The following is a 25,708-nucleotide window of genomic DNA, read 5'->3' as shown; positions in this document are numbered from 1 at the left end:
CTTGCGCTCCGCTTGGCCGCCCTCCAACCCACCCAGCCTCGATCCCGCTCGGTCGTTCTCCGAGGGCCGTCGGACGTAGGGCGCGATGGCAGCCCCCTCCGAGGCCCCGGTCACGCGGCAGGTCAGCGCTCACGCCGCCCCAGCCCCAGTCCCAAGCGGCCCCGCGAGCTGGCAGTCCCTGGCCGCCGCCGTGGCCGAGCTGCCGGTGCTGGACGCCTCCGGGAGGCCTGTGCCGTTTGGTGAGCTGTTCCGAGAGCGCCGGGCTATCGTGGTCTTCGTGCGGGTGAGCACGGGCGACGGGACGATCCGGCGCAGGGACCTCACCTGCAGGCAGGGATGGAGGTTGTTTCCACGGCCTCCCCTGGGGGGAGTTACATCGGGCCTCTGGAAGGGTCCAGGACCAGAGAACGGAGCCCGCCGGGCCTGACCCTTCCTCTAGTGGTCGTCCACTAAAGGTTTCTGGAAGGCGTACTCCGCTCTCGCTTCCTTGAACGGAAAAGGAAAAGCAGCCCGCCAAGCCAAGGCCATTTTCTCAGCGAGCGAAGAGGCCTAACAGAGACTGCGTGGGGCCCAATTTCAGTGCACATTTGGGCACCCTTGACATCTCTAACCGTCTTGGCTGTTGCATTACGTCACGCATAAGTACTTGGTTATTTCTGACTTCCAGAGTGTTAGTTGCTAACTTGTCCTTTTTGCCTGTGTTGGGATTTCAGCATTTCCTGTGTTACATCTGCAAGGAATATGTAGAAGATCTGGCCAAAATCCCCAAGAGTTTCTTACAAGTAAGTTTCCCTAGAGTGAGCAGCAGCGTGCCCCGCTTCCGGGCGGCCTGGTGAAACTCACCTGCCGCTTATGAGGAGTGTGATGGCATGAGGGGCGGAACGCACCGCCTCTCCAGCGCAGACGCTCACAAATCCAGATTATCACCATCCCACACATCTCCCCAACACCTCCAAAAAGGGAAGAGACTCATTGGAAGTGTATTTCTGTCCTATTCATTACTGCCTGACTATAAAAGTACTAACCATAATAATAATTTTGATGTTACCTAATAACCTGCCTATTCTCAAATGTTGATTCATAATTACCAAAAACAGAAATGCTAGAAATATTTTCTTTTCTTTAGTTTTATAATACAGACACTCCAAATAGTTGTTCATTACAGGAAGTTACTAGTATAACTTTAAGGTGAAAAAGTTGTATCCTTAATGGAATTACAGCTCCACATTCTTGTGACAGCCACGTACAGGTGTATTTCTTCAAGCATATAGAGGTTTGTCCCCAGGTTAGCTTTTTAGTGAAAGCATTGGTAGCTTCTGTAAAATTAAGATCTGTTTTCAGCAGACCTTGTCAATTGAGATGTGAAAGAATAAAATTGTCTGATTAAATAACCCTACTTTAATAGTTTTTATTCTAGTTCAATGTATGCCTTTTGGGAAAATGTAGAGAATTACTGACTATTATTTTTAAATTCTTACTTAGCAAAAGAATCATCTGAATTAATTGAATATTTTAGCATAATTGCTTTGACTCATTCCATTCTTCTGGAAGCCTATAGGTGGCATTAAAATGGAAGAAAAGAATTGGATTAGGGGAAGTTATAATTAGGGGAAACATAATTTCTAATAATATGTATATGTCCTTTTTCTCTCCTAAAGGAAGCAAATGTCACTCTCATAGTGATTGGACAGTCATCCTACCATCATATTGAGGTAAATATATAGCCAGTTGGGACCCTAACAGGCTAAATATGTTTTAGACATAAAAATTATATAATTACTTAAATCACTGAAGTGTTAGTCACTCAGTCATGTCCAACTCTTTGCAACCCCATGGACTTATAGCCTGCCATACTCCCCTGTCCATGGAATTCTCCAGGCCAAGAGTGGTAGCCATTCCCTTCTTCAGGGGATCTTCTGACCCAGGGATTGAACCTGGGTCTAAATTTGCTAAAATTTAGTCAGATTATCACTATTTTTCTCTCATTTGTCTTGATAAAAATTCCAACTATACTTTTTTTTTCAGCCTTTCTGTAAACTAACTGGGTATTCTCATGAAATCTATGTTGATCCTGAGAGAGAAATTTATAAAAGATTGGGAATGAAAAGAGGTGAAGAAATTGCCTCCTCAGGTAAGACATGTCTCAAGTAGGAAATGCTAATAGTGTATTTCACATTTCACATAAGTATATATATGCATAGGGGAACAAATGGTAAATTCATAAATCAGCCTGCTCTTTATGATTCTAGTAAGTGGTCCAGATTCATGATACTCTAAAATTCATTTCCTGGATGTAATGACATGGAAGGCTGTTGGTGAAGTTCTAAATGAATGAAAAAATGCAAGTTCAAAGCAGTGTTTTCAGTGTGATTTCATTTTTGTGAAAATAAAAACCATTTTCATAAACATAAATATCTATACTATTATATATGTGTATGTGGTGAAAATTGTTTTAAAAGACATTGCAATGTTTACCCCAAGACATAGGAGTGAGAAAAGTGGCTTTTATATATATATATATATATATATATATTTTTTTTTTTTTTATGAGTATATTTTATTTTTGTATTTAAAAGAAAAATAATATTGCTTAAGTTAATACATTTTCATACCTCAACACCATGGCTTTGAACACTCTTATGTTCTTTAACTGATGAAATCTTAGTTTTCATCTAAAGCCCAACTCAAAGGGGCTCTAAATAGCTCTACCAGCAGAAACAATTGCTTCCCTCATTGTTTTTTAATAGCACCTTGTACTTTATTATATACTCTATGATTGAACTTAAGGTGATTAGTAGTATAGTTAGTTGAAAGGTTTGATGTTTTATTCATCTCTGTATGGTCTACATTCCCTACTCTTGCACAGTTCTTTATAATTAAAAGTGCAATAAGCTTTAGGTGAGCTATTGATATGGGTTTTAGAAAAAAGGAACTTGGCTTCTGAAATACCAAGCAAGAGAACTCAACTAGAACCCAGATCACTTATTCTCAACAAATGTTGAGAATGACACCCATGGCACCCACTGTGTTGGCTGTTCCCAGGACAACTGTGACAAAAGACGCAGCCCCTGCCCTCCCAGTGCTCATAATCTACCCTGGGAGAAAGAAGCAAACAGTTAATTACATTACAGCTTAAGGCTTGTAAAAGAGGAGAGCATGTACTGGCAATACCTATAATACAAAAATGCCTGTAATACCAGAAATGCACAGAGAGAGAAGAATCTGGGAGGGCTTCTTAGAAAGCTAACTCTTAAGCTCACTCTTTAAGGAGTTAGCTGGATGAAGTGAGGCTGGGAATGCTGCAGCTGACAAAAAGTAGCACATCAGTATGAAAAATTTTGACTCTTGGAGAACTGCAGTTCTCTCTGTCTGGCCAGAGCCTAGGAGCCAGTTGGGAATTGTGTGAGCCAAGGGACTGTGTCTGGGAACAAGCCAAGGAGTTTGGATTTGTTCTCAAGGCAGTGGGGGTGTCATAAAAGTGTTTGAGTGGAGAAGTCTTGTTGCCAGGTAGAGAAGCAATTGGAACGTGCCAAACAGGAGGTATCAATTGTCATTGGTATTCTTGACAAGTTTGTAGTAATAGGCTAGAAAGAAATGACAGGGCCTGAAGTAGAGACACAGAGGGACAGATCACAGAGCTGCTACTTATGAAGCGGAGTTGACATGATCCCTTCCTTTACTAATGTTTTTAAAGAAAGCGACCTGAACTTTATTAAAACTAATGATGAGGTACCATAGATAGAGAATTTTGTTCTTTGTTTTCTCCTCTCTTTTTAGTATAGGAAATTGCAACAGTACAGATTGTGAACCTTAATCTTTGGTAGACTATTTTCCTGTGCTGTATCAGAGCCTCAGCATATGTAAGGTCTGTTTATCATTTAGCTGCTTTTGATATAGACTGTGAGTTTTACTTTAGTAACACCTCATCATTCATTGCCTCAATAAAGAGAGAGAATTGCAAAGAAAACAGATGAATTTAAAGCAAAATACATGCTTATAATTATTAAGAAACTATATTCAAATCATTTAAACTCCTTTGATCTGTGTCAAACAACTCTTTTTCCAAACAGAAAACATTAGATTCTCATGAAATGATTTTTTAAAGTTCCCACCTGAAAAAGCACAAGTCTTAGAATCAGTCTAAGAATAATCCTACTTGAAAACCACATTGAAAATAAAATATAATAATTTAAAATTAATGGGACAGGTTATAAAGACAATGAATAAGAAAATAAAGCCACTAAATTCAAGGAAGTAATGGGTTTACCTGATATTTCATTTTGCCTTACTTGATAATAAGCCAGTTTATGGTATTAAATCTATAGTGATTGTTATAGACAGCAGATAAGTGCATGCAGGAAACATGCTTCTTACAATACTTAATCTAATATTTCAAATTCAAATTCTGGTCTTGAGTCCAAGAATCAAAGTAAAGAGGAAAAAATTTAAAAAAAAAACCCAGGAGTTTTACACATAACTAAATTCATAGTGGCAAAATTAGATTGTGCTTTACAGCCAAGATTGTGAAATACTAGGTTGTGGAATCTTCTTCTATTGAATTTTTAAAATTTCAGAAATATTAAATGACCCTTCTTTGGACATAAGGGGATAGTTTGGATTTATGAACATTTATTTTAGGTATAAAATCCTTAAAAACATAAACTTTAGTCTCTTTACCCATGTCTCTAAGTTAATGAGAATGTATTTGTTTCTTGGTAAGATGAATGAATGTCCATCCTCCTCTAAACATGAAAGAAACAGAAAAGTTGGAGAGATGAAGAAAATAATAGTTATCTGGATATATTAAGAAATCAGTTAGGTCAAAGGCAGCATAATCATTAAAGTAAAAAGCCCAAAGCACTAGTTGAAGCTGGACCCCAGGGCTGAGGGGTTAGCTCTGTGCTGTGACTCCCACAGGAGAAGATAAATGGGACTGGTAACTGGTGTACACTGGTTGACATGCACCTGGAGAGGCAGACTGCGGCAGGCAGGAAGACCTGAGCTGCAATGTCTCACTGCTCTGTCACTCTCTGGCCTTAGAATTGGTGGAGTCCAGATTTTTTTTTTTAATAAAAGGCAGGGGTAGGAAAAGGATAAGTTATAAGACAGGTAGTTTCTTTACTCAAAGGTAGTGAAAGTATCAGTCACTGTGAGAAAGGAAATAGAAAAACTGACAAGCAAAGATGGAGAGGTAGCTATAGTTAACTGTTGTTACAGCTAAACCTCAAAGTCTCAGTGGCATATAAAGAATGAGGTTAGTTCCTATTCATTCACATTTCAAGAAGGATATTTCTATTGGGTGCTTCTCCAAGCAGCAACTGAGGGACACAGTAGGAAAGACTCAGGCCTCTTCCATCATATGGCTCTGCCATTGTCAATCCAAACTTCAAAGGATGTATTTAGGTTGGTGCAAAAGTAATTGATGTTTTAGACCATGAATTTTAAATCATAACTAGACTCAAACACATCTTTATTAATCAAAGTAGGAATCGTTACAATCAACACATTTTTGCCAACAAGAAATAAGTGGGTTTATTCCTGTAGTGTAAAAATCCATTCTTTGGGATTCAACGAAGTCTTGGAAAGCATTTTCTGCCTCCTGCTGGTTGTGGAAGCATTTTCCCCACTGAAGAAGTGGTAGTCAGTCGGCAAGAGGTCAGGTGAATATGGCGAATGAGGCAAACCTATGTAGCCCAATTCATTCAACTTCTGAAACATTGGTTGTGCTATGTGCAGGTATTATCATGGAGAATAGCTGGGCCCTTTCTATTGACCAATGCCAGGAGTAGGCATTTCAGTTTTTGGTGCATCTCATCAATTTGCTGAGCATACTTCTCAGAGGTAATGGTTTCACCAGGATTCAGAAAGCTGTAGTGAATACAGTGACCACGACCTTTTTGTGGTGCAAGTTTGGCTTTGGGAAATGCTTTGGAGCCTCTTCTCTGTCCAGCTACTGAGCTGGTCATCACCAGTTGTCATATAAAATCCACTTTTCATTGCACATCACAATCCAATTGAGAAATGCTTCCTTGTTGTTGCATAGAATAAGAGAAGACAACACTTCAGAATGACATTTTTAAAAATTCCCGGTCAGCTCATGCGGCACCCACTCATTAAACTTTATCACCTTTCCAATTTGCTTCAAATGCCAAATGACTGTAGAATGGCCTATGTTGAGTACTTTGGCAACTTCTCATGTAGTTGTAAGAGGATCAGCTTTGATGATCTCACTTGGTCGTTGTCAGCTTCCGATGGCTGGTCACTACGTTCCTCATCTTCAAGGCTCTTGTCTCCTTTGCAGAACTTCTTGAACCACCGCTGCACTGTACATTCATCAACAGTTCCTGGACCAAATGCATTACTGAGTTGTTTCTACTGCTTTATGATTCATTCTAAACTCAAGTGAGAAAATTGCTCAGATTTGGTTGTCTAACATCATTTCCATAGTCCAAAATAAATATGAAATAAATAGCAATAAGTCATTAGCAAAAAAACATAAAATGAGAAATGTGCGTTAAAATGATATATAACATAACCACATTTATTAAGAATGTATTCCAAAATCAAATGGCAAATTTCAACAATGCAAAAACTGCAGCTATATTTGCACCAACCTAATAGAAAAAACATGGATAATCACCTCTGGAGAGGTTTTTAGGAGATGCTGTGGAAGTGGCACACGTTATTTTACTCATTGGTTTGATTGTAGTCATACAGCCCTACCAAACCCCAGGAAGACTGGGAAATGTTTAGTTGTGATCCCAGAAAGAGTAAACAAGTTTCGACCAGCATATAACAGTAGTCTGTGCCACAATGTCTTCTGAAGAGGAATGTAGTTATCTATTACTAGGTAAGAGACGAAAACAAATATAAATGGGGGATTAAAAAGGAAAGTGCTGCCAGTTTGAGAATTCTATAGCTGACATTTTTCGGTGGCAGAAAATTGTCTGGGTCTGTCATCACTTCTTCTTTTAAAGCAGTAGTTCTCAACTGGGGACAATTTTGACCCCTCCCCCCTGCCAGGGGATATTTGCCACTGTCTAGAGACATATTCAGTTCTCACAGCTTGGTGAATGGTGGTGGCTATGGCATGTAGTAAGTTCAGAGAGCACAGATGATGGTATTCACCCTACGTTACTCAGGACAAAGACTTATCTGGTCTAAAACATCGGTAGTGAAAGGCTGAGAAACTGTTCTTCGAAGGAAGAGAAAAAGGCAAGTCAAAAGTAAGATAACACATAAGAGAGAGACTGTTTTCTAAAAATACTAACATTATCTTAATATCAAGTCAAATATAAAATGATAACATCTAAAGACAATTCCTAATATTTCAGGACAGAGCCCCCATGTAAAATCAAATATACTCTCAGGAAGCATTCGGAGCCTGTGGAGAGCAGTAACTGGCCCTCTTTTTGATTTTCAAGGAGATCCAGCTCAGCAAGGTGGAACACTCATTTTAGGTCCAGGTAAGCATCAAAGCTCAGCTTCAGCAGTGTGCTTTTTATGCTTTCTGGAAGTCAAGAGGCCATCCACTTTCTTTATTAAGTAGCCACCATGTAAAAGTGGACATGGCGGCAGTCAGGATGCTGTGCTTTCACAGGGGACATCGTTTGTTTTCAAACACACCTGTATATTTTTGATGTCTGTTTACTGGATGTACTGTGGCCATCATTCCATGCCTGAGTGATTCCAGGTATTTGGGATAGGGAAAATCAGTGGTGCTTCAGTAATTTGTATGTGGTTATCATACTCTTTAAAAATTTCAGTGGAGGTGAGCAGACGACCCACAAAATGCAAAACAATTATACCAAAGAAATTCTGGCACTGTTAAGAAACTTCTAGGACCCACAACAGATTTCCTAACCTGGGGATCTGGCAAAGGGACTGAGAACCCCCAGAGAATTTAACTTTGGAGGCCGCTGAGATTTGATTACAGAAGTTACACAGGACTAGGGAAACAGACTCTTGGAGGGGACAAACAAGACCTTGTGTACACCAGGACCCAGGAGAAAAGAGCAGTGACCCCACAAGAGACTGACCCAGACTTGCCCGGGAGTGTCCAGAAGTCTCTGGTGGAGACGTGGGTTGGTGGTGGCCTGATGCAGGGTCGGGGGCACTGAGTGCGGCAGTGCATCCAGAGGACCTTTTGAAGGAGGTCGCCTTTATCTTCATTACCTCCACCATAGTTTGGTCTCAGGTCAAACAACAGGGAGGGAACACAGCCCTGCCCATCAACAGAAAATTGGATTAAAGATTTACTGAGCATGGCCCTGCCCCTCAGAACAAGATCCAGTTTCCCCCACAGTCAGCCTCTCCCATCAAGAAGATTCCATAAGCTTCTTATCCTTGTCCTTCATAGGGCAGACAGAATGAAAACCACAATCACAGAAAACCAATCAAACTGATCACACAGACCACAGCCTTGTCTAACTCAATGAAACTATAAGCCATGCTTTGTAGAGCCACCCAAGATGGATGGGTCATGGTGGAGAGTTCTGACAAAATGTGGTCCACTGGCAAAGAGAATGGCAAACCACTTCAGTATTCTTGCCTTGAGAACCCCATGACGGTATGAAAAGGCAAAAAGATATGACACTGAAAGATGAACTCCCCAGGTCAGTAGGTGCCCAATATGCTACTGGAAAAGAGTAGAGAAATAACTCCAGAAAGAATGGAGAGACAGAGTCAAAGTTGTGGATGAGCCCAGTTAGTGGATGTGACTGGTGATGGAAGTAAAGTCCGATGCTGTAAAGAGCAATATTGCTTAGGAACCTGGAATGTTAGGTCCATGAATCAAGGTAAATTAGAAGTGGTCAAGCAGAAGATGGCAAGAGTGAACATCTATATTTTAGGTGAACTAAAATGGACTGGAATGGGCGAATTTAATTCAGATGACCATTATATCTACTACTGTGGGCAAGAATCCCTTAGAGGAAATGGATTTTTTCAGCATTATGTTTCCCATGTAGCTATTACAAAATATTGAGTAGAGTTCCCTGTTTAATACAGTAGGTCCTTGTTGATTACCTATTATGTATATAGTAGTGTATATATGTTAATTTCAGACTCCTAATTTATTCCTCCCCCCATTTCTCCCCTTTGGCAACCATAAGTTGAAGTCTGTTTCTGTTTTGTGAATAAGTTCATTTGTATCATTTTTTTTTAGATTCCACATGTAAATGATGTCATATGATACTTATCTTTCTTTGATTAGTTCACTTAGTATGATAATCCCTAGGTTCATCCATGTGGCTGCAGATGGCATTATTTCATTCTTTTTTATGGCTAATATTCCACTGTGTATATGTGCCACATCTTCTGTATCCATTTCTCTGTTGATGGGCATTGGGTTGCTTCCATGTCCTGGCTATTGTAAATAGCACTGCAGTGAACATTGGAGTGCATGTATCTTTTTAAATTATGGTTTTCTCCAGATTCATACCCAGGAGTGGGATTGCTGGATCATATGGTAGTTCTTAGGGTTTTTTTAAATTTTTTATTTATTTACTTTTGGCTGTGCTAGGTCTTTGTTGCTATGCAGGCTTTTCTCTAGCTGTGGCAAGTGGCAGCTCCTCGCTAGTTGTGGTGCACGGGCTTCTCGTTCCAGGGGCTTTTCTTGTTGCCTGCGGAGCGCTGTAGCACTGAAGCCCTACTGTAGGGCTTCAGTAGTTGTGGCCTGTGGGCTCAGGAGTTGTGGCTTTGGGGCTCTAGAGCAGAGGCTCAATAGTTGTGGCATGTGGGCTTAGTTGCTGCTCAGCATGTGGAATCTTCCTGGATCAGGGGTTGAACCCATGTCTCCTGCATTGGCTGGCAGATTCTTTACCACTGAGCCACCAGCGAAGCCCTATATTTAGTTTTTTAAGGAACCTCCATACTGTTCTCCATAGTGGTTGTACCAGTTTACATTCCTACTGACCCTGTAAGACGGTTCCCTTTTCTCTACACCCTCTCCAACATTTATTGTTGGTAGACTTGTTGATAATGGCCATTCAAACCAGTGTGAGGAGATACCTTATTGTAGTTTTGATTTGCATTTCTCTAATAAGTAACAGTGTTAAATATCTTTTCGTGTACTTTTTGGCCATCTGTATGACATCTTTGGAGAAATGTCTCTTTAAATATTCTGCCTATTTTTGATTGGTTGTTTGTTTTTTGATTTGAGCTGCATGAGCTGTTTGTATATTTTGGAGATTAATCCCTTTTGGTTGCTTCATTTGTACATATTTTCTCCCATTCTGTGGGTTTTCTTTCCATTTTGTTTGTGGTTTCCTTTGCTGTGCAAAAGCTTTTAAGTTTAACTAGACCCCATTTGCTTATTTTTGTTTTGTTTTCATTACTCTAGTGGAGAAGGCAATGGCACCCCACTCCAGTACTCTTGCCTGGAAAATCCCATGAATGGAGGAGCCTAGTAGGCTGCAGTCCATGGGGTCGCTAAGAGTCGGACACGGCTGAGCGACTTCACTTTCTCTTTTCACTTTCATGCATTGGAGAAGGAAATGGCAACCCACTCCAGTGTTCTTGTCTGGAGAATCCCAGGGACGGGGGAGCCTGGTGGGCTGCCGTCTGTGGCGTCACACAGAGTCAGACACCACTGAAGTGACTTAGCAGTAGCAGCATTACTCTAGGAGGTAGATCCAAAAGATATTGCTATAATATATGTCAAAGTGTTCTGCCTCTGTTTTCCCCTAGGAGTTTTATAGTATGCAATCTTATCTTTAGGTCTTTCTTTAATCCATTTTGAGTTTACTTTTATATATTGTATCAGAGAATGTTTTAATTTCTTTTACATGTAGTTGTCCAGTTTTCCCAGCACCACTTATTGAAGAGACTGTCTTTTCTTCATTGTGTATTCTTGCCTTCTTTGTCATAGATTAATTGACCATAGGTGCTTAGGTTTATTTCTGGACTTTCTATCCTGTTCCATTGATCTATAAGTAGCTTCACTGATCAATTTGGACCACCTAAAATTCCTTTGGCTTCCCTCTGCTAAATGGCTGGGCATTGGAGCTCAACCATGTTCAAGTATTGAACACTCAAAAAGCCTAACTCACTGTCTCATAAACTAATTTTTCTTGGTTCTTCTTTGTCTTTAAAACTGTCCATATTAGTGGGTGTAGCTGCTCCAAGTTATAAAATTAACATTTACTTTAATAAATTCCAGATGTCTAAAAGGAAGTCTTTAGAAGGAAGATTTTGACCAAGTATTGTAACTTTTTGCTGCTGAAGCATTATAGCTAGCTAAAATCTTTCATTTTATTTAATCTCCCTTTTCTTCTCACAAATTTACACTGGTTAGACTAGCCAAAAAACAAGCCTTGTTTTATGAGAATGAATCCTATAAATTCTCCTAGAATGACATTGAGTCATATTTCTGAATGAATTATTTCCATCCTCAGACTTGTAAGGCATCATTTTTTGAGTCCCTCATCTTTAAGTTTTGACATCATTTGAGCATGCATTCTGTTGTTTAAGAATGAAGAGCACACAGAAAGCATCATTTGTGTGCCAAGATGGGAACAGACTTAATAAAGAGAAAATTTTGATACTACGCTTTGGAAAAATTATAGCTTCTTTAAGGAAAGAGCTGGGTTTACTTATTTATACAAATATCTTATCATGGTTAACCAAGTATTTTATTTTGGAATCCCTTAGAAGAAATGGAGTAGCCATCATAATTATCAAAAGAGTCTGAAATGCAGTACTAGGATGCCGTCTCAAAAATGACAGAATGATCTCTGTTTCCAAGGCAAACCATTCAGTATCACAGTAATCCAGGTCTATGACCCGACCAGTAACACCAGAAGAAGCTGAAGTTGAATGGTTCTATGAACACCTACAAGACCTTTTAGACTAATACCCCAAAAAGATGTCCTTTTCATTATAGGGGACTGGAATGCAAAAGTAGGAAGTCAAGAAACACCTGGAGTAACAGGCAAATTTGGGCTTGGAGTACAGAATGGAGCAGGGCAAAGGCTAATAGAGTTTTGCCAAGAGAATGCACTGGTCATAGCAAACACCCTCTTCCAGCAACACAAGAGAAGACTCTACACATGGACATCACCAGATGGTCAACACCAAAACCATATTGATTATATTCTTTGCAGCCAAAGATGGAGAAGGTCTATACAGTCGGGAAAAACAAGACTGGGAGCTGACTGTGGCTCAGATCATGAACTCCTTATTGCCAAATTCAGACTGAAATTGAAGAAAGTAGGGAAAACCACTAGACCATTCAGGTATGACCTAAATCAAATCCCTTATGATTATCCAGTGGAAGTGAGAAATAGATTGAAGGGACTAGATCTGATAGACAGAGTGCCTGATGAACTATGGACAGAGGTTCGGGACATTGTACAGGAGACAGGGATCAAGACCATCCCCATGGAAAAGAAATGCAACAAAGCAAAATGGCTGTCTGAGGTATTTACAAATAGCTGTGAAAAGAAGAGAAGCGAAAAGCAAAGGAGAAAAGGAAAGATATACCCATTTGAATGCAGAGTTCCAAAGAATAGCAAGGAGAGATAAGAATCAGCAATCAATGCAAAGAAATAGAGGAAAACAATAGAATGAGAAAGACTAGAGATCTCTTCAAGAAAATTAGAGATACCAAGGGAACATTTCATGCAAAGATGGGCTCGATAAAGGACAGAAATGGTATGGCCCTAACAGAAGCAGAAGATATTAAAAAGAGGTGGCAAGAATACACAGAAGAACTGTACAAAAACGATCTTCATGACCAAGATAATCATGATGGTATGATCACTCACCTAGAGCCAGACATCCTGGAATGTTAAGTCAAGTGGGCTTTAGGAAGCATCACTACGAACAAAGCTAGTGGAGGTGATGGAATTCCAGTTGAGCTCTTTCAAATCCTGAAAGATGATGCTGTGAAAGTGCTGCACTCAATACGCCAGCAAATTTGGAAAACTCAGCAGTGGCCGCAGGACTGGAAAAGGTCAGTTTTCATTCCAATCCCAAAGAAAGGCAATGCCAAAGAATGCTCAGACTACCACACTATTGCACTCATCTGACACGCTAGTAAAGTAATGCTCAAAATTCTCCAAACTAGGCTTCAGCACTACATGAACCATGAACTTCCAGATGGTCAAGCTGGTTTTAGAAGAGGCAGAGGAACCAGAGATCAAACATCTGCTGGATCATCGAGAAAGCAAGAGAGTTCCAGAAAAATATCTATTTCTGCTTTATTGACTATGCCAAAACCTTTGACTCTGTGGATTACAATAAACTGTGGAAAATTCTAAAAGAGATGGGAATACCAGACCACCTGACCTGCCTCTTGAGAAACCTGTATGCAGGTCAGGAAGCAACAGTTAGAACTGGACACAGAACAAAAGACTGGTTCCAAATAGGAAAAGGAGTACATCAAGGCTATATATATTGTCATCCTACTTATTTAACTCATATGCAGAGTACATCATGAGAAATGTTGGACTGGACAAAGCACAAGCTGAAATCAAGATTGGTGGGAGAGATATCAATAACCTCAGATATGCAGATGACAGCACCCTTATGGCAGAAAATGAAGAAGAACTAAAGAGCCTCTTGATGAAGGTGAAAGAGAAGAGTGAAAAAGTTGGCTTAAAGCTCAACTATCAGAAAACTAAGTCATGGCATCCAGTCCCATCACTTCATGGCAAATAGATGGGGAAACAGTGGCTGACTTATTGTTTTGGGCTTCAAAATCACTGCAGATGGTGACTGCAGACATGAAATTAAAAGACACTTACTCCTTGGAAGGAAAGCTATGACCAATCTAGACAGCATATTAAAAAACAGTGACGTTACTTTGCCAACAAAGGTCCATCTAGTCAAGGTTATGGTTTTTCCAGTAGTCATGTATGGATGTGAGAGTTGGACTATAAAGAAAGCTGAGTGCCAAATAATTGATGCTTTTGAACTGTGGTGTTGGAGAAGACTCTTGAGAGTCCCTTGGACTGCAAGGAGATCCAACCAGTCCATCCTAAAGGAGATCAGTCATGGGTGTTCATTGGAAGAACTGATGTTGATGCTGAAACTCCAATACTTTGGCTACCTGATACGAGGAGCTGAGTTATTTGAAAAGACCCTGATGCTGGGAAAGATTGAAGGCTGGAGGAGAAGGGCATGGCAGAGGATGAGATGGTTAGATGGCATCACCAACTTAATGGACATGAGTTTGAGTAAAGTCCAGGAGTTGGAGATGGACAGGGAGGCCTGGCATGCTGCAGTTCATAGGGTCGCAAAGAGTTGGACACGACTAAGCAACTGAACTGAACTTATTTGATAAAAAGCCTATAACTCAAGGTCTGCTTGTAAAGGTCACATGCTGAACTCCTACAAGTGGTAAAACAGAGTTGATGGGTTTATGATCCAATTTTCCAGTTTATTGTGATCCATACAGTCAAAGACTTTGGCATAGTCAATAAAGCAGAAATAGATGTTTTTCTGTCCATGTGTGACATTACAGATTCTCTCAATTTCAAATGAACCTTGGGACATGACCTGAAATATGGGAATGTCATATCCTCGTGCAATGCCTATCTTGTTGACCCTCCCCAGCCTTTGAGGAGTTATGGAACCATAAAGAGGCTTTGTACCACTGGTTGAATAGCATGCTGAGAGACATCAGTTATCAAAAATGTGATATCTGTAGGTTTATGATATTTAATCTACAATGGTTAGTGTGACTAGCATATAGGTACAATGCAGAAAACAGGCCTCTTATAATATTTAGTAATCTAATGTTTTATGTTAAAATTCTGGTCTTGATTCCAAGAATTAAAGTAAACAGGATCTAGACTATACTACTGTTTCATTTGAGCATGTAGAAGAAATGTATTATAACTGATTGTCTTAATGCTCTTATTTTTCAGCCTCTTTTAGTCTATGGTTATAATATATGTAGGCTATTAAATTGGTAATTAGGAGTAAATTTTTTAAGGAAGTGATTTATTCTGTTATCACATTTAAGAAACAGATGATTTTCTGGTTTGATATGTACACTAGTTCCATATTCTTCCTGTCTGTTTGACAAGCTGTTTTATTTAATTACATTTAATGAACTGTGGTGTTGGAGAAGACTCCTGAGAGTCCCTTGGACTGCAAGGAGATCCAACCAGTCCACTCTGAAGGAGATGAGCCCTGGGATTTCTTTGGAAGGACTGATGCTGAGGTTGTAACTCTGATACTTTGGCCACCTCATGCGAAGAGTTGACTCATTGGAAAAGACTCTGATGCTGGGAGGGATTGGGGGCAGGAGGAGAAGGGGACGACAGAGGATGAGATGGCTGGATGGCATCACTGACTTGATGGACGTGAGTCTGAGTGAACTCCGGGAGTTGGTGATGGACAGGGAGGCCTGGCGTGCTGCGATTCATGGGGTTGCAAAGAGTTGGACATGACTGAGGACTGAACTGAACTGAACTGAACAGAAGGTTATAATTTAAGAGTCTTTCCCTTTGGAGCTCATAAAGCATTAAGTACCAACCTTATTTAACCATAATTTTTGTCATGCTTTACTACCTTAATTAAAATTTATTGTCTCATTATATGGAGAATGCTATGTACTCCAGGTAAATAACTTTTTCATTTGGAGTAATTAGAAGTTAAAATACTGCTCTGATTCTAGAAAGCAGTACATCTAATGAATAACCCTATATGTTAACCTTTACCTTTTATTCTTATTCTCTTCTAGGTAACAACATCCATTTTATACACCATGATAGGAATAGGTTGGATCATAAACCCATCAACTCTGTTTTACAGCTTGTAGGAGTTCAGCATGTGGACTTTACAAGCAGACCTTCAGTTATCCATGTGTGACATTACAGATTCAATTTCAAATGGACCTTGGGACATGACCTGAAATATGGGAACGTCATATCCTTGTGCAATGCCTATCTTGTTGACCCTCCCCAGCCTTTGAGGAGTTATGGAACCATAAAGAGGCTTTGTACCACCGGTTGAATAGCATGCTGAGAGACATCAGTTGTCAAAAATGTGATATCTGTAATTTTATAGCTTTTAAGGTTTTATTTTATATAACAATTTTGGTAAAAAAAAACAAAACTAAATTTTACTTACACAAAGTAAGTACACTTACACAAACTTTAAAAGCTATAAAATTATAAATGCCATTCTTTATTTTGCCTTATGCTATCCATTCAATGAAGATATTTTTGGCCATTAATCATACATTTTTATAAAGAACATATAAGGAGAAAGGGAAGTAACCAAGAACATTTGATCCATTGAGAAAAACAGGAACTCAAACTCTGTAAACAGCATAATTGTATTTTTGTAGGTATACTTTTATATTTTTGTTTGCGTAAAAAGAAGGACAGGAAGTAAACACACCAGAGTATCACCAGTAGGTATCACTAGGTGGTAGGATTACAGGGGGGTTTTTTTCCTGTACTTTTTTATATTTTCCAACTATTCTGTTATGAACATGATTCATTTTTTGGCAAAGAAAAGGTCTTTAAAAATTATATGAAGAATATGGTCCTACATAGCAAGCTCCACAAAGGTGCAGTTATACAGGCTGCAGGCCATACGTTTCTAATTCTTTACTCAGAGGAAACACAGCAGACCAAACCTCCGTACAGCCTACGCGCACAGGCTTTGAGCACACACCCAGTATCTGTTCACTAGGATTTTGTTTAGGGGGACAGGGGTTACTAGTAAAAGGAGAAAAATATGTTTGCAATATTTGATACGTGTTTAAAATATAATCAATATGCTTTTTGAAAGGAAATTTTAAGAATTGTTTAAACTGAAAAAAATAAGAAATTTTGTAATTTAAATGTACACTATGATTTGGTTGTATACTCTCAAACAGCTTCTACTTCCCACCCCCAAGTTGCTTTTACTTAATGAACAATTGTCATCTTTTATTTTCTAGAGTCTTAATATCTTTAGTGGGAAGTGTCCTAGGAATTCTGATGAAAAGTACAGCAAGATTAAAATATTGCTAATTATTAGCAAGTATAATACTGCTTTGAACTTAAAATACTTTTATAACAAGCATATAAAGGTCATACACAAAATATACTTTAAAGTGTCCAAAAATCTGAATCTATTTTCATGTGTATATAGACAGAAATCATGTTTTTAATAATGGAAATGGGATAGCTCATAAAAATTAAAATTAAGGTGTTTTGTGCTATTTTATTAAGTAAGGAAACATTGGTGGCCCGCATCCCTTTATTGACTTTAGACTTAAAACTGCTGAATCATAGCTGACACAAAATTTATATGTTTACATTTATATTGTATTATAAAAATGTACATATAAAAATGCTATATTTTTTAAAGATACATAAATGCTTCAGCGAGGAACAGTTACATAAATACAGTGCAAGAGTAAATTGCCTACCCAAACAAACTGTGAGAGAAGCTGATGTTGAAAACAGTTTTTTAAAAAGCAAGCATGGCAGTTTATACTTTATTGTTATTGTCCACCATTAAGCAGACATTAGAAATGTTTGAAGTCTTGAATAACTGGTCTGTAAGTCAATCTCTGCTGTCCTCACAACAGTGATTTTTTTTTTAATGGGTCCTGTATGTTTTGATTTCTTCTATTTAGAAAGTTGGAAATCTTTAATGAATTTATTCAACAAATGATGTGGCAAAAAAAAAAAGACTATCACTTTTGAAGCTTTTAGCAAATTTATGATTGAAAACTAACCTTACATTGAAATTGTAAGACATTAAAGACATTGAAATTGTCCCCTAAGAAGAAAACTAAACAAAATAAATAATGAAAGCTCAAATGGGATAGAGATATAATTTTAAATTCTATAACTTTGCTTTATAGTTTCCAAACATGCTATGCTATGCTATGCTATGCTATGCTATGCTAAGTCACTTCAGTCGTGTCCGACTCTGTGTGACCCTGTAGACGGCAGCACACCAGACTCCCCCGTCCCTGGGATTCTCCAGGCAAGAACACTGGAGTGGGTTGCCATTTCCTTCTCCAGTGCATGCAAGTGAAAAGTGAAAGTGAACTTGCTCAGTCCTGTCTGACTCTTAGCGACCCCATGGACTGCAGCTTACCAGGCTCCTCCGTCCATGGGATTTTCCAGGCAAGAGTACTGGAGTGGGGTGCCATTGCCTTCTCCGTATGATATAGCTCCTACTTCTAATTGGGTAAAAGTGAATTCTGCATCAGAAAGAAATGAATTTTTGTTGTTGTTGTTTAGTCACTAATCTGTGTCCAACTCTTTTGCAACTCCATGGACTGTAGCCCACCAGACTGCACTATCTACGGGATTTCCCAGGCAAGAATACTGATTGTTGTTGTTCAGTGGCTAAGTTGTGTCTAACTCTCCATGGACTGCAACATGCCAGGCTTCCCTGTCCTTCATTATCTCCCAGAGTTTGCTCAAACTCATGTCCATTAAGTAAATAATGCCATCCAACCATCTTATTCTCTGTTGGCCCCTTCTCCTCCTGCCCTCAATCTTTCCCAGCATTGAGGTCTTTTCCAGTGAGTTAGCTCTTCCCATCAGGTGGCCAATGTATTGGAGCTTCAGCATCAATCCTTCCAATGAGTATTCAGGGTTGATTTCCTTTAGAGGGCTTCCCTGGTGGCTCAGATGGTAAAACATCTGCCTGCAATGTGGAAGACCTGAGTTCTATCCCTGGGTCGGAAAGATCCCCTGGAGAAGGAAATGGAAACCCACTCCAGTACTCTTGCCTGGAAAATTCCATGGACAGAGGACCCTGGTAGGCTACAGTCCATGGGGTCACAAAGAGCTTCAGACATGACTGAGAGACTTCACATTCTTTCTTTTCTTACCTTTAAGATTGACTGGTTTGATCTCCTTGCTATCCAAGGGACTCTCAAGAGTCTTCTCCAGCACCACGGTTCAAAAGCATCAATTCTTCAGCACTCAGCCTTTATGGTCCAACTCTCACATCTGTACATGACTACTGAAAAAAACATAGCTTTGACTAGACAGACTTTTGCTGCCAAAGTAATGTCTCTGCTTTTTAATATGCTGTCTAGGTTTGTCATAGCTTTTCTTCCAAGAAGCAAGCATCTTTTAATTTATGGCAGCTGTCACTGCAAGGATTTAGAGCCCATGAAAATAAAATCTGCCACTGTTTCCATTATTTCCTCTTGTATTTCTCATGAAGTAATGGGACCAGATGCCACAATTTTCATTTTTTGAATGTTGAGATTTAAGCCAGCTTTTTCATTCTCCTTTTCTCACCTTCATCAAGAAGCTCTTTAGTGCCTCTTATCTTTCTACCTTAAGAGTGGCATCATCTGCATATTTAAGGTTGTTGATATTTCTCCAGGCAATTTTTTTTTTTTTGCTTTTGTGTAGCAAAATTTTATTAAAATATGAAAAGGGACAGAGAAAACCTCTGACACACACATCAGAAGGTGGACAGAGAGTGCCCCCCCTCACTAGTGTTAGCAAGGGAGTTATATACTTTTTAATTAGTAATTACAATAAATCAAAAGATGTCTTGAGGTTGTAAAGATCTTACTAGACCCACTCCCATAATTTACATTTTAAGATAACAGAATTAGCCAGAAGGTTTTCAGGAAAGAGAAACTGTCCTCAAGCAGGATACATCGTTGTTATATAATCCTTCAGTTCAGTTTAATCGCTCAGTCCTGTCCAACTCTTTCCGACCCCATGAATCACAGCACACCAGGCCTCCCTGTCCATCACCAACTCCCGGAGTTCACTCAAACTCATGTCCATCGAGTTGGTGATGCCATCCAGCCATCTCATCCTCTGTCATCCCCTTCTCCTCCTGCCCCCAATCCCTCCCAGCATCAGGGTCTTTTCCATTGAGTCAACTCTTCGCATGAGGTGGCCAAAGTATCAGAGTTACAACCTCAGCATCAGTCCTTCCAATGAACACCCAGGACTGACCTCCTTTAGGATGGACTGGTTGGATCTCCTTGCAGTCCAAGGGACTCTCAAGAGTCCTCCCTAACACCACAGTTGAAAAGCATCAATTCTTCAGTGCTCAGCTTTCTTCACAGTCCAACTCTCACATCCATACATGACCACTGGAAAAACCATAGCCTTGACTAGACGGACCTTTGTTGGCAAAGTAATATATCTGCTTTTCAATATGCTATCTAGGTTGGTCATAACTTTCCTTTCAAGAAGTAAGTGTCTTTTAATTTCATGGCTGCAGTCACCATGTGCAGTGATTTTGGAGCCCAAAAAAATAAAGTCTGACACTGTTTCCACTGTTTCCCCTGTTTCCCCATCTATTTCCCATGAAGTGATGGGACCAGATGCCATGATCTAGTACAGAGTTTAAACTGAGTTGTTTGTTGTGTAATCATGAGTTTTGGGCTTAAAGAAAAAAAGGTCTATGTGACTAAGACTAAGGAATATAGAAGGGGGAAAAAGATGTTTGTCCTTTCCTCCTCCTTGAGAATTCCAGACCCCTATCTCCACTTCGAGAGCCCCAGACCCCTTCTCTTCAGGAACCCTGGACTTCTTATCAACCTGCCTAGGAACTAATTCTCTCATTCCCTCTTTTCTTTTAGGAGAATTATGTTGCCAAGGGAAAGGAGCGTCATTTTCATTCCATAACTACTTCCTGCTGTTGAGGGGCCTGGTCCCTAAACTGTTGAGGCAACATACTCTCCTAACCCTCATATTGAGGCTTTCTGATCCAGGGGTCCCAAGTAATTGTTGGAGGAGGTTGTGGCACTGGTAGGAGCCTGGACAACCATTTGTAACTTAAAAGCTTTCAAACGGTTAGATACAAACCCAGTTACACTTACAGATGCAGGGAGCAAACAGTAAAAATAGAACAATTAGAATTATTATGGTTATAAGACAGTTTTCCACCATGGGGAGCTAGTTACTGTTTCCCAAGGGAGGTGACTGAGGCTTTAGGAGAATCCATAGCCTGAATCATCTTGTTCACGTGTTTAGTAAAGAGAGTAACATTAGTACTCATATCCGGTATATATGTACAACATTGGGTATAAATAATGACACAAGTTCCTTCTGGTGCAGCCATTAGAATATCTTAAGGCCAATCTGTTTTGTAAAATCACCTTTCTAATTTAGTGTTTGTTCAGTATTAAGGGCTGAAAGTTAGAGCATCAACTGGTAGCATAACATATCATCTGTAGTTTCCAGAGAGGGAACAAATATTGTAGCCAGATAATTATACCAGTGAAATACAGATCTTACCCAACAAGTTTTAAGGTGTGGCAGATTAGGAGGCTTCTCTGGAGGTTCTGAAAATATGAAGCTATGAGGAAAAGTTAGACCTAGGGTGCATCTTCCTATCCATCCAGGGGGAAGCCACACCCATAGGTAAGAACCACATATCCAGTAGGTCCCATTTGGAGCAAACCAGCGTGACTGAGGGATCCAGTCCCAATCAGTTCCTGGCCAGGCAAAAGGAGGACCTAAACTGGGATTGGAAAACACAGGAATGTATTGTATATGTCATGAGGCAAAAATCCCACTTTTTTCCAATCATAATTAAGTTGTCAGCTAACTACTGGGGATGGCTCTATTTTTTCCCAGCATATAGGAGCATTAAATAGTAGGCACTCCTTTTTAGGAGTTAGCCGTATCACCTCATCCCATATTTGATAAACATCAGGTAGAAAAACACCAGATCTAGACCCATTTACCTTCTTATATGCAGCAAAATAGTAAACTAAGTTAAAACATAATCAAAAGTTACATTATGTCCATAGTTGCATCAGTCCATCTTAGGATTGTAAGATGTCATCAAGAAGAGGCATCACATATGATTGTTGTTGGTGAAAGTATTCTCAGAGTTGAAGAAAGTCCTTTCCTTGAAGTGGAGAAATCCACCATGAGAAGTCTTCAATTGATGAGGAGGGGAGTGCTCTGCAGACCCAGCAATTAGACCAATTGTGGAATGGGCAGGAAGGTGCTGTCCTGAGGGTCAAACGGCAGGCTCAGGACTTTTAGAGTCAGCAGAAGCAAGCCCACCCAGATTCTCAGGCCCATCTCAGTTCCTGGCTCAAACAGCAGCTTGTTTGACTCAAAGGCTGGATCAGGGGTTAATCTCCCAGTAATGTCTGTTGAAAAGCTAAAAGCTGAGTCACATAGTTAATTTTAAGGCTTCAGGATCTATGACAATTTCTATGCACAAAAACAGTCTGTCATAGAGACAGTCCCTTCTACTTAGGAGCAGTTTGAGCCCTCATTAAAGCTATGGATAAAACTTTAAACCAACTGCCTTGTGTTTCCTGAGTTAACTTATGCAGATGTCTCTTAATAATGTCATTACCTTTTTTCTACCTTTCCCGAAAGTTGGGGTCTCCAGGAAGAGTGGAAGTGATATTCTATTCCTAGAGCTTTCGACACCCCTTGAGTTACAGCAGCTTTAAAGGTGCAGCATTGTTGCTCTACCCCAAAGAAAGGCAATGCCAAAGAATGCTCAAACTACCGCACAATTGCACTCATCTCACACACTAGTAAAGTAATGCTCAAAATTCTCCAAGCCAGGCTTCAGCAATGCATGAACCGTGAACTTCCAGATGTTCAAACTGGATTTAGGAAAGACAGAGGAACCAGAGATCAAATTGCCAACATCTGCTGGATCATCGAAAAAGCAAGAGAGCTCCAAAAAAAAAAAAAACCCATCTATTTCTGCTTTACTGACTATACCAAAGCCTTTGACTGTGTGGATCACAACAAACTGTGGGAAATTCTGAAAGAGACAGGAATACCAGACCACCTGACCTGCCTCTTGAGAAATCTGTATGTAGGTCAGGAAGCAACAGTTAGAACTGGACATGGACTGGTTCCAAATAGGAAAAGGAGGACATTAAGGCTGTATATTGTCACCCTGCTTATTTAACTTATATGCAGCGTACATCATGAGAAACGCTGGGCTGGAGGAAGCACAAGCTGGAATCAAGATTGGTGGGAGAAATATCAATAATCTCAGATATGCAAATGAAACCACCCTTATGGCAGAAAGTAAAGAAACAAAGAGCCTCTTGATGAAAGTTCAGTTCAGTTCAGTTCAGTCCAGTCGCTCAGTTGTGTCCAACTCTTTGCAACCCCATGAACCACAGCACGCCAGGCCTCCCTTTCCATCACCAACTCCTGGAGTCCACCCAAACCCATGTCCATTGAGTCGGTGATGCCATCCAACCATCTCATCCTCTGTCGTCCCCTTCTCCTCCTGCCCTCAATCTTTCCTAGCATCAGGGTCTTTTCAAATGAGTCAGCTTTTCACATCAGGTGGCCAGAGTATTGGAGCTTCAGCTTCAACATCAGTCCTACCAATGAACACCCAGGACTGATCTCCTTTAGGATGGACTGGTTGGATCTCCTTGCAGTCCAAGGGACTCTCAAGAGCCTTCTCCAACACCACAGTTCAAAACCATCAATTTTTCGGCGCTTGGCTTTCTTTATAGTCCAACTCTCACATCCATACATGACCACTGGAAAAACCATAGCCTTGACCAGATGGACCTTTGTTGACAAAGTACTGTCTCTGCTTTTTAATATGCAGTCTAGGTTGGTCATAACTTTCCTTCTAAGGAGTAAGCATCTTTTAATTTCATAGCTGCAAAGTGAAAGAGGAGAGTGAAAAAGTTGCCTTAGAGCCCTCAGAAAACTAAGATCATGGCATCCGGTCCCATCACTTCATGGCAAACAGATGAGGAAACAGTGACAGACTTTATTTTGGGAGGCTCCAAAATCACTGCAGATGGTGACTGCAGACATGAAATTAAAAGATGTTTAACTCCTTGGAGTTGTGACCAAAAGTTATGACCAACCTAGACAGCATTTTAAAAAGCAGAGACATTCTTTTGCCAACAAAGCTCTGTCTAGTCAAGGCTATGGCTTTTCCAGTAATCATGTATGGATGTGAGAGTTGGACTATAAAGAAAGCTGAGCGCCAAAGAATGGATGCTTTTGAACTGTGGTGTTGGAGAAGACTCTTGAGAGTCCCTTGGATAGCAAGGAGATCCAACTAGTCCATCCTAAAGGAAATCAGTCCTGAATATTCATTGGAAGGACTGATGTTGATGCTGAAACTCCAGTACTTTGGCCACCTGATGCAAAGAACTGACTCATTTGAAAAGATCCTGATGCTGGGAAAGATTGAGGGCAGAAGGAGAAGGGGCCGACAGAGGATGAGATGGTTGGATGGCATCACCAACTCAATGGACATGAGTTTGAGTAAACTCTGGGAGTTGATGATGGACAGGGAGGCCTGGTGTGCTGCAGTCCATGAGATCGCAGAGAGTCGGACACATCTGAGCGACTGAACTGACTGTTGCTCTGAACTTTAGAGTTTAAGATCCCACTTACATCATGAGAAGTCAGTACAGTAAGATTTTGCCTGTTCATTAACCTCCAGCTTTAGTGGATACTGCTTTCGATGTGACAATAGGTGAGGGTCATTGAGCTTGATAAAGATAGAAACAGCATTTTGTGTTCAAACCACAGTTTTTCCATCAGTCCACACTAGTATTTAAAGTTGTTCCATTAAAAAGAGCTGGTTCCATATTCATGAAAACAGAGGCCTGGACCTTGTTCAGTTTATCCATCCCCAGAAGGGGTGAGGGAGACTCTGGCATGATTAGAAACTCGTGAGTAAACAGCACAAGAGTCCCAGTTGCCACTTAAAGGATGATTGACATAATGTTTGGCTCATCAGATAGTCCCATTACAGTAGTGGATCAGGAGGAAAGCAGGCCAGGGGCTTCAGTGAGCACAGAGAATGTTGCCCCAGTGTCCAAAAGAAATCAACTGATTGACCTCCCCCACAGTTATTAATACCCAGGGTTCCTCAGGTGTAATTAGGATGGGAGCTTGTGTGGGGAACCCCCGGCACCTTCAGTCCAGACTGTCTTGAGAGTCCGGCCCCTGGGGCCTACACCTTGGAGGGCAGTCTCTTTTCCAGTATGGTCCTTTGCAGACCGGACCTGGAGCTGGGGACAGCTTAGATGCCTGAGGGCAATCCCGCTTGAGATGCCCCTCCTTTCCACAGTAATAACAAGTCCATCCCTTTTCACCTGGGTTCCTCTGGGCATTTTTTTCCTCAGGCTGTTTCATAGCAGATCTAACCACCACGGTTGGAGCTTCAGTCTGTTGCCTGGTTCTTTTTTGCCTCTTATTTTCCTCCTTATATTCTCTACCATAATATATCATCTGAGCCAGCTGTAACAGTTTTTCTAAAGACTGATTTGGTCCAAATGCCTGTGTGTTTTTTTTTTTTTTTAATTAATAGCAGATATCTGGAGCTGAGTGAGTGAGAAATCTATCTTTTAAGATCATTCCTCCTTCTGCACTTTCAAGATTGATGTCAGTAAACTTGTGGAGAGCCTCCCATAGTCTATACTAGGAGTTTATCAGGAGTTTCCTTCTCTCCCTGTTCTATGTCAGCAAACTTAGCATAGTTTAAAGTCTTAGCACGTGCTTGCTTGAGTCCTTCAAAAATACATCTGACAAAGTGGCTCTGTTATAGGAACTGCTTGACTCCTAGTAGGAAGGAGGGCTATTTCATGTTCCCTCTTTCCCCTTGTCTCACGTTCAAGCCATTCATCTCCAAAAGTAGTAGCTTCCCCCAAAACTAGAGTCAGGAGTCAGCGTCTGTCCCAAGACATACATTACATCTCTCCAAGTAAGCTCATAAAGTAAAGTTAGTCCCGTAAAGGCTTCTATGTACTTTTTGGATCCTCTCAATAATCTCGACCGCAATTGGT

At 40.3% G+C, this 25,708-nt stretch overlaps 1 protein-coding gene across 2 annotated transcripts; it reads left to right on the top strand.

Annotated features, from left to right (window-relative positions):
* PRXL2C (peroxiredoxin like 2C) lies at nucleotides 1–22,214 on the top strand. 2 transcript variants are annotated; one of them, XM_044940274.2, is made up of 6 exons: nucleotides 1–283; nucleotides 714–782; nucleotides 1,659–1,712; nucleotides 2,026–2,131; nucleotides 7,335–7,466; nucleotides 20,531–22,214. In XM_044940274.2, exons 1-6 carry the CDS (start codon nucleotides 86–88, stop codon nucleotides 20,701–20,703), a joined length of 732 nt encoding a protein of 243 aa, XP_044796209.2. In that variant the 5' UTR covers nucleotides 1–85; the 3' UTR covers nucleotides 20,704–22,214. The 2 variants fall into 2 exon arrangements, with proteins under 2 accessions (XP_044796209.2, XP_006063151.3); XM_006063089.4 differs by lacking the exon at nucleotides 20,531–22,214 and adding an exon at nucleotides 15,695–17,774 and having other exon boundaries at nucleotides 9–283.
* The last annotated feature ends 3,494 nt before the right edge of the window (nucleotides 22,215–25,708 follow it).

Source organism: Bubalus bubalis, chromosome 3 (genome assembly GCF_019923935.1).
Source record: "Bubalus bubalis isolate 160015118507 breed Murrah chromosome 3, NDDB_SH_1, whole genome shotgun sequence".
In the NCBI taxonomy this organism is placed as follows: Eukaryota; Metazoa; Chordata; class Mammalia; order Artiodactyla; family Bovidae; genus Bubalus; species Bubalus bubalis.
Note: the sequence above shows the minus strand (reverse complement) of the source record. Positions and strands in the feature narration are given on the sequence as shown.